This window comes from Helianthus annuus, chromosome 6, assembly GCF_002127325.2.
Source record: "Helianthus annuus cultivar XRQ/B chromosome 6, HanXRQr2.0-SUNRISE, whole genome shotgun sequence".
NCBI lineage: Eukaryota > Viridiplantae > Streptophyta > Magnoliopsida > Asterales > Asteraceae > Helianthus > Helianthus annuus.
In genome coordinates this window covers 16485499-16495420 of record NC_035438.2, presented here as the reverse complement: position 1 = coordinate 16495420, position 9922 = coordinate 16485499, and the positions used below count along the sequence as shown (strand labels likewise).

Here is a 9922-nt window from a genome sequence, read left to right as displayed (position 1 = left end):
AAAGGTGAAAAAGCCGATGGGTCTCAAAGATTATAGACCGATAACTCTTATTGGGATGATTAGTAAGATCAAGTCCAAAATTCTTGCTAATCGTCTTAAAAAGGTGTTGGGTAGGGTTATTTCTGAATCTCAGTCGGCATTTTTATCGGGTCGTTTTATTCTTGACGGGCCTCTTGTAGTTAATGAGTTGATGGAATGGTTGAAATGGGTTTTCCTTCGAGATGGTATTGTTGGATCAAGGGGATTTTAGCTGCCTCTAGATCTGCGGTTCTTGTTAACGGGTCACCAACTTTTGAATTTAATTGTGAGAAGGCCCTTCGTCAAGGCGATCCCCTTTCTCCTTTTTTATTTTTGTTAGTGATGGAAGCTTTATCTTGTATGTTGAAGAAAGCTAAAGAGATTGGTATTCTTAAAGGTATCAACTTTACCGATCAGGAAGCCGACATTACGCATTTATTCTATGCAGACGATGCTCTCATTTTGGGAGAATGGTCTCGCGAGAACCTCGAGAACACGGCTCGGATATTGAGGATTTTCTATATTTGCTCGGGTCTTCGCATAAATATTCATAAGTCAAAATTATTTGGAGTTGGCACCAAGGATAATGAAGTTGATAACATGATGGAGGTTTTGGGGTGTAAGCGTGGGGCTTATCCATTTGTTTATTTAGGGATCCAAGTTGGCGCTAATATGTCCCGGATTAGCAATTGGAATGTGGTAATCGAAGTGGTAAAGAGACGTCTAGAGTCTTGGAAGGCTAGGACATTATCTATAGGAAGACGTTTGATTCTTATTAAATCAGTTCTCGAAAATCTTCTGATTTATTATTTTTCTCTCTATCAAGCTCCTATGGCGGTTATCAATAGCATTAAATCCATTATGAGGCGATTTTTATGGGCGGGCTCTAGTGAAGAAAAAAAGATTCCTTGGGTAGCTTGGGATGTGATCGCGAGACCAAAAAACAACGGTGGTTTGGGTATAAGTTGATTACAAGATATAAATGAAGCACTTCTTCTTAAATGGACTTGGCATTTCAAACTTGAAGGAAATAGCTTGTGGAAAAAGGTTATAGTGGGGTGCAACGGGTCAAGTCGTGCATGGACTATGCTTCCGTGTAGTTAATCGGCTAACTGGTGTTGGAAACGGATTGTGAAGACCAGTTCTAAAAATATTGATAACGGTAGAGAGCTAAATAGCTATTTTGTTGCAGTTGTCGGAGCAGGTTCGGCTGTTAATTTTTGGACTGATACGTGGCTTCGGGATCAACCTTTGCGCTATGTTTATCCAAATATTTTTCGCCTCGAAAAGAACAAACGGGTAAATGTGAATTCCCAGGTGACTGCCGCGAACGGCGCTGATACTTTGTTACGTGGGATTGGCGTAGCTCTCCTTCTTCGTATGAGGAGGTGGCTGAGCTATTCCAAATCATCTCGGATATACACGATTACAAATGGAGTAGTGGTGCTGATCGCTGGAAGTGGAAGGGTGATAAAAATGGGTGTTTCTCGGTTAACAGCGCGAAAAAATTGATCTCTTATAAACCGATGACTTCAACCGGCTCAAACATGAAATGGAAAGGATGGACTCCGTTGAAATGCAAAATTATGGTTTGGTGTGCCGATCTTAATCGTCTTCCTACTAAGATGGAATTAATCAAACGCGGAGTAACAATTGAAGATATGTCTTGCGTCCTTTGTGAAGCGGATTCGGAGACGGCTATACACTTGTTTACTGGCTGTATCTTCTCCTCGGAAATTTGGGCTCGGGTCGCATCGTGGTGTAAGTTATCTCCCTTGTTTGTTTTTGACGTGAAAGATCTTTTGTCTTTGGCGGTGACTCAAACGAAGACGAAACAGGAGAGGTACATTTTGCGAGGCATCATATTCACTACTATGTGGACCATTTTGCGAGGCATCATATTCACTACTATGTGGACCATTTGGAACGAAAGGAATTCTAGAGTGTTTGGTGGAAAGCCCCGGAGAACTATTGAAGTCATGCAATATATTAAGTCCGTGTCGTTTTTTTGGTTTCGTCATAGATCTAGATTGAAAGGTATAGATTGGAATGCCTGGTGTAATAATCCTATGAACTCGATGTAATTTCGTTTTAACCCGATGGTCCCCGTTTTGAGGAGTGTTAGGGGCGTTTGTTTTTGAATGAAATTTACCTTTCAAAAAAAAGACCGCCTCATATAACGCTATATGTCCCTAACATGATTTCTTTTATTTTATAGTATAGATATAGATATAGATATAAATGTTTACTTGAATATGTGTATTGTGTAATGCCTGCCTAACTTGAGGTGGTTAACTACAAGGACTTTTAAGTTAACTATTTGATATAAGTAAACGTTTACGAAATTTAAAAAGAATTTTTTTATAAATTAATAATCATCATTAGCTTGAATTATTCTTATGCTTGATCCAAGTCATCCCAAAGTTAGGGTAAACTAATCTAAGTTAATATAATATTATCTTTAAATGGCCATGCATAGTAATGTTATGACCCCGAGATCTATGGATATAGTTTTTAAAAGACTTAGGGGGTGTTTGTTTTTTCCCCAAAACTTCTTCTGGCCTCTTAGGTCTTCGCTGCGCAGACCACGCGCAGACGTTTAGCTCTGCAGACCGTTTGTTTTTTAGCAGACATTTCATTAAAAAATGTCTTCAAAGCTCTGCGCGTCCTCTTCCCCACGCAAACATGGTCCAACCTCTTCTCACCTCTTCCAACCTCTTCCACATCCACCGGTCACCACCTCCTCCTCCTCCACGCCGCCGATCACCACCTCCTCCACAGCCACCGGTCCCCACTGCAACTCCGATTTCCTCGAAGAATTCGCCAATCACCTTCACCGAACCTAACGCTAACAGCCACGGCGATTCAGTGGTGTTGATTTGGTTCTGGCGCTTTTTTGAGGATAGAGAAAGAGGGGGCCAGGATGAAGAAGATGAGAGAGCCGTACCATCGTCCCCGCCTGGCTTCCTCGTACCTCCGACAGAATCTTCCTCGACGGATGTTTCGTTTGGTACGATAATTACAGCTTCTTTCAAGAAGCTGTGGACCCAGTTACAGATGCCAGAAATTTGAGTTCCAGTTTGGTGGGTGATAATGATAATAAGAATTGGGGTGATTTTAATAGGAGTGTGGGAGAATTGTGGAGAATGTGACGAAATTAGCGGTGAATAATAGTGTGTTTGGGGTTTTAGGGGTGAATGGGGTGTATGGGTTAGCACAGATTTGAAAGAGAAAGGGGGAGAAGAGGAGGTTTGCAGATGTGGGGTTTTGAGATAACCAAACACTCTTTTTATTGCACTCTGCAGACATTTGGTCAACCTCTTCTCGTGCAGACATTGGCAGATGTGGTCCGCAAACTGCAGACCTTTTACATCTGAAAAAACAAACACCACCTTAGTTTTGCTATTCAAAAAGGAGTAGCGCCTCAACTTGTTGCCCATTACCTTCTATCTTGATGTAATTTCATTGTTTATTGTTTTGAAAAAAAAAATTAATAATATATAATCAACATCTAAGTATAAATTAGTTTTAAAAGATAGTTACTTTTTTACTATGATTAGGGCTGTAAACGAACCGAACGAACATGAACATTGTTCGTGTTCGTTTGTTAAGAAATATATGTGTTCACGAACTGTTGATGGACGCTTACCGAACGAGATTTTATGTTCGTGTTCGTTTGTTAAGGAAATGAACTTATTCGTGTTCGTTTATGTTTGTTTGTTAATTTTAGGCAACAAACGAAAACGAACGTTGATGAATACAAATGAGCACAAACTAATGTTCATGAACACAAATGGAAACAAACAAACATTCATGAACAGAATGTATAATATCTTGACACTTATTAAATATTTTATCTGTCGAATGTTTAAGTATTTAAATAAAATATAAAAATTAAAAACACTAATGAACTATCGAACACAAACAAACACGTAACCATTGTCGAATGTTGAAGTATTTAAATAAAATATAAAAACCAAAAACACTAATGAACTATCGAACACAAACAAACACATTACCAAACGTTCACGAACATAAATGAACGAACACAACCTTTGTTCATGTTCGTTCATTTAATTAAACGAACGAGATTTCTTGTTTGTGTCCGTTTGTTTTATAAACGAACGAACACAAACGAACTTCCCGCCGAACGGTTCACAAACTGTTTACCGAACGTTTGGTTCATTTACAGCCCTAACTATGATCAATCACCAAAATACGATTTGTTTATGGTTTCATGAAGTTCTTGCGGAATAAGTGGCGGGTCCAAGATTTTTTTTCATGGGGGTGCGGAATATTTTTAAAGATTTTAGGCCCTTAGGCGTATGAAAACAATTTTGGTTCATATCGGATCGGTTCAAGTCGGGTCATGTAAAAGAAAAGAATATCAAGCTAAAATTTATATAATCATCAAAAACACGTCAAACGTCGTTATAAACATATTTAAAATGTCGCCCTACGGGTTTTTATTTTTTAAAATCTATACAAACATCATTTAGAGTTACTTTTCTAAGCAAGTCTTTCTCTATATAACATATACAACTAATTTTTAACACTAAACACTTCAACAATAATCACCAGACTTCATAATTTTTAACTTTAAAATCAAGACCTAGTTTTAATTGTTGATTATTTGTAACTAACCATTTAAACACACACCGCCTTTGTAACCAAGATGTTTTATTTCTAGATAAATAATTCTTATATATATATATATATATATATATTAGATTAGATTAATAATTAATAATATCTAATCTAATTTAACTCTATTCACATTAACGGGTTTGTTTAATTTTTATATTAGACTAGTGGGAAACCCGCGCGTTGCGGCGGAAACACACTACGCATTGGGCAATCTGGTAGAGAGCGGAGTGAGGATTTAGATATATAAAACGCTTGAAAGTGATTACATTTGAAAGCGAAGGGGGTGGGGTCTGGAAGCGAAGGGGGTAGTTAATTTAGATATATAAAAGGCTTCTTCGTTTAATACTCGGTTTTTCTTATTTTATCAAACCTTTTGTGATACATTATATAGTATACACGTCCATTTGTTTTTTTTTTCTTAACATTAGTATGGTCTTTTATAACATGGTCCGAATTCGAAACTAAGTATCAACTTTATTATGAATACCGAGTACGGGTACTGAAAATCTCCAAAATTAAGTGCAGGTACCAAATATACACGGTACAGTTTGGTACCATTAGTCTAGATTGATCACAGAAAAAAATAATTAATGCTCTGTTATCTCTAAATGTATTTAAGTATTTATTAAGAATGTATCATCATAAGACACCGTATTAGTACTATCATACACATTTCATAAAGAAGTGTAAGGCAGTGCACATGTCACATTAGATTGCTAACTATTCAAACTCAACTATGTACTCTATCACATACAAGATTTCTTATGTAAGTTTCTAATGCACGACAACAGTTGTGGATAAATTTTCATAGTTATCGAGCATTCGGGTTGATAATCTGACCATGTTGTCCCGTGTAACTGAGTCGGCTCCACCACAGGTCACAGCAAGTGGATCACCCTTGTCTGGATCATAAATGTCCAAAAGTAGCTCATCGTATGTATCGTTATCCCAATAAAACAACATCAAGACATTAATCAATTTAATCAGTTATAACGTTTAAGGAATGATTAATAATTTGATATTAAGTTTTTAATACATTATAAACAAGGTTAGGTACTCGTGTAATACACGGGTTGAGTAAGTAAATAGTTATTAATGAAAATTTAAGAAATATTTTTAGTTAACTTTTCTATTAAGAAATAGGATACCTTAAGACATAAAAAAGCGGGAAAATGAATCATCAGTTCATAGAATTGTGGCACATATTGTAACCGGTTACTTATCTATTAGGTACAAATAATTTTATACACCCATCCACAATCCGGGTGTTTCGACGTAATAACAAAAACCAAGAAAGCCCAATTTTATACCCACAAAATAACATGAAAATTAACAAATGTCAACTTAGATTGCTCGGACTTTTTCACACTTGGCTTCTCAGTCTCGACTTGTAGCTCAATCTATGTTCACCTGTGTCAAAAATTTTAGAGACCTTTGGGACTTCCCTAAGAACTCAGGATTCTGAAAACCCAAGTTACTGGACTTATTTGGTACTCTAGTTTGTTCTTTTTAAAGAAAAGTCAAATGTGTATAGAAAAATAATTTTCACAAGTAAATAATAATAGCTAAAATAAAAATAAAAACCAACTTAGCTTGGTTCTCTGCTACAATGCCACCATCTATAATAAAGAATTAAGAAAAAAATTGAAGGTAATGGTTATGATAGGAACTTAGGAAGCATTCATACCACAATAGCGACAAGAGTTCTTACACTTTCAGATCCTTTAAATTCAAGGGCAGAACTTTCAACAATTATTAGTACCTACTCAATGATTATTGTGTATTAATTTAACTTGTGCTTATAAGTAGTTAGATTAAAGATGGTGGTTGTCAGGGGAGGATACATGCACAAGTCATGCGGGGCAAGGGCACCAGCTGAGATCAACCTAACATAGGTAACAGAAATCTATTGCAAAAAAAGAATACCAAACCTGCCTTGCACCCTCTCTATTAGACAGCAACAACCTTCGAAATAGTTAGTTGGCATAGCCTGTTAACAAATGAACTTTGTGAGACCAATGCAATTCCAAAGTGGCAACATCATCATAATTTGGTTACAACTTTAAAGAAGCATATATCACTGTGACTGTGAGGGAATAGAATGTAATTACATATGGACCACCTTAGCTACCTTAGCTGAAGTAGCGGCGGCGGAGGCTTTACTTCCTCTCTTGGCAGAGGCGGTTGCCTTCATTTTGCTCGCATCAGACACCACACCATCTGAAACAAAACAAACATGTGCTGACAGTTAGGGTTCCAAAGAACGATAAACAAATATATCTTGCCTGAGCTATGGTTTCACTGCACAACTAATCACATAAAAAAGTTTAATTTAACCAATCCAAACGCCCTCAAAACATGTTATTACTGCAACAAAACACAATAAGCAGAAAATCAATCCAAATAAGCAATCGCCAAATAGACCATTCCAAATGACAGTTTAGCTAATTTACACCCCAAAATTTGCATTGAACTTAGCAACTTCAAATCATATTATAAAATTACATAATAAAAAAAAATCACAAAAACAACCCCCTTGCCCAAACTCTAAATCCAGTCTATTCAATCAACCAAACACACTTAGAAAAAAGTATATAAAAACCAACAGATGGTGACATTTAAACAATAACAAACCGGAAAACAATTTACCTTTCGCAATCAACAACACTAAGACATTGTAAAATTGTTTGCATTTCGATTGAACAATCAACATATGCTCACACTTCGATTTCTATCGGTTTCCCCCCTTTCGTTTTGAGACCTATCTATCTAATCATGAGCTTTGAAATTTGTTTGGCAGTTTAGGTCCCTACACAAAACAAAGATTGACAGGCAAATTCAAATATTAGACGTGAACCAATACAAATAAAATGTAAACAAGAAATAACTATAATGAGTTTCATAAGGTGGGAACCTGTAATCTTAGAGATCAGAGATTTTTTGCTCCACTTCAACACAAGACGATTTTGGCGGCCGAAAGTATACAACCACCACCATAGACCACCGTTGTTTGGCGGCTGAAGTTCGCCTCCACCGCAGGTAGTCACTGTTGTCGTCGCAAACCACTACCCAAGTTGTCGGAATCATCATTATAGTCGCCAGAATTACAAAAGTTCAACATCAGTTGCTAGAACTAACAAGCTGAAGCACATGACCTACACAAATCAAAAGAAGGTCGCCAGACTTACCTCGGTTGTCAGAAAACGTACATGCAGCTGATAAATTGGAACCGGGTTGTCGAAACCTACCTCAACAGCCATCTACCACGGATCTGCTCGAGAATCCTACCACTGAAACCCTAGGGAGCAAATTTTACCACTACACACCATATCGTCGCTAGATGGGGTCATGGATTAGAGAGATCGAATGAGAGAGACACACAAGAATTGAGAAATCGATGGAGAGGAGTGCTCCAGAACCACTTTGAGAGAGAGAGAGAGACCTAAGTAGAGAAAAAAGTGGATTTGATTTGAAACGAAAAGGATCTAAGGTTAGTGAAAGGGTGAACGGTGACTTTTGAGTGGTTGCAGAAGTGGAATTCGGAAGAGGTGATGCAACCCAACAGGCTTCAATTTCATTATTACACTGCTCCAAACCGAAGAAATCATTGAAGCCTTGTTAAATGAGGGGCAAATTTGGGAGCAGGGTTGAAAATAATGGAACTTTGCTTCAGACCTTGTACATGACGTCTTAAAAAATTGATGTTAAATTACTATTTTAGACATGGGAAATGCTTATATATAGTATATAGATTAGATTAATATCTAATCTAATATTCAATTTAATATAAATGGGGTGGTGGTCTATTGGTAAAGGTAAAACCTTTAAAACATCTAGGTTGAGAAGTGGAAGGTCTTGGGTTCAAGTCCTACAAACGACAAAGATCAAAGAAATTAACCTTTCAAAAAAAAAAAAAAAATCTTAATACAACTTTCACCTATATTCACCCGTGATGATTTTTTTACTTCATATTTACATTCAACTTTACAAAGCTTAAATTTAACTTAAACAAAAAAATACACTTTCATTATTTTTTATATGGATATAATTTAAATTCAATAATAATTAAGTTATTTTTAATTATTACGGTAGAAAATATCTACATAACTTCTTGAGTTTACATTTGGCTGGTAACCAAAAAAATAAAATCGTTAAACTTCAGGGTATAAACATTTTAGGGTCATTTTATAAAAAAAAAAAAAAAGTTTAAACTTTACTACTCCTTGTAAAAAAAAAAAAAAAAAAAAAAAAAAAAACCAGACATGTTATCAAAGTGAAAACCATTAATATAATTTTTTTGCTTAAGCTAATGTTTAGCAACACTAACAAAATTTTCATTTGTAGTTTTCAATTTCAAATTATTAATAATTCAAGTTGTATAAGTTGTAAGTTTTAATTTATGTATTTATTGATAATTACCAATAATTATCTCTTATATATTGGTCTTTTAAATTTATTTCAAAATTATTCTGTTGATTTTTAAATTTCAAAGAAATAAATTGATATTTTTCAATTACGGGTGGTAAGCAATTTTTATATAGTATTAATTATCTTTTACTCATGTGAGATATTTCTTTTTTTCCGCCTGTATAAAACAAAAAAATACACTTTCATTATTTTTTATATGGAAGTAATTTAATTCAATAATAATAAAGTTATTTTTAATTATTACGATAGAAGATATCTACATAGCTTCTTGAGTTTACATTAGACCGGTAACCAAAAAAATAAAATCATTAAACTTCGGGGTATAAACATTTTAGGGTCATTTTATAAAAAAAAAAAAAAAAAAAAAAGTCGAAACTTTACTACTCCTTGTGCAAAAAAAAAAAAAAAAAAAAAAAAAAAAAAAAAAGAGAGAGAGAGGAAAAAAACATACATGAAAACCATTAATAAATTTTTTGCTTAAGCTAATGCTTAAGATTTAGCAACACTAAAAAAAATTTCATTTGTTGTTTTCAATTTCAAATTATTAATAATTCAAGTTGTAAGTTGTAACTTTTAATTTATGTATTTATTGATAATTACCAATAATTATCTTTTATAAATTGGTCTCTTAAATTTATTTCAAAGTTATTCTGTTGTCTTTTAAATTTCAAAGAAATAAATTGATATTTTTCGTTTACCGGTGATTTCAAGCAATTTTTATATAGTATTAATTATCTTTTACTCATCTGAGATATTTTTTTTTTCAGCCCATGTAATACATGGAGCTATGACCTAATATTACAATAAAGAGAGTACTCATTAAAACACA

General features: G+C 34.8%; 1 protein-coding gene and 1 long non-coding RNA gene across 6 annotated transcripts; one reads left to right on the top strand and one right to left on the bottom strand.

The window, feature by feature from the left end:
* The first annotated feature begins 360 nt into the window (after nt 1-360).
* LOC110944462 lies at nt 361-987 on the top strand. The gene has a single exon (XM_022186126.1). The coding sequence runs from the start codon at nt 361-363 to the stop codon at nt 985-987; it is 627 nt and encodes a 208-aa protein (XP_022041818.1).
* A 4270-nt stretch (nt 988-5257) lies between these two features.
* Nucleotides 5258-8312, bottom strand: LOC110864872. Of its 5 annotated transcripts, XR_004860182.1 has the most exons (6): nt 7854-8312; nt 7580-7730; nt 7315-7474; nt 6797-6885; nt 6597-6655; nt 5258-5567 (listed from the first exon to the last, which is right to left on the bottom strand). It is a non-coding gene; the product is annotated as an uncharacterized LOC110864872 (long non-coding RNA). The 5 variants fall into 5 exon arrangements; XR_004860181.1 differs by lacking the exon at nt 5258-5567 and having other exon boundaries at nt 5827-6655; nt 6777-6885; XR_004860183.1 differs by lacking the exon at nt 5258-5567 and having other exon boundaries at nt 5827-6655; nt 6788-6885.
* Nucleotides 8313-9922: the final 1610 nt, after the last annotated feature.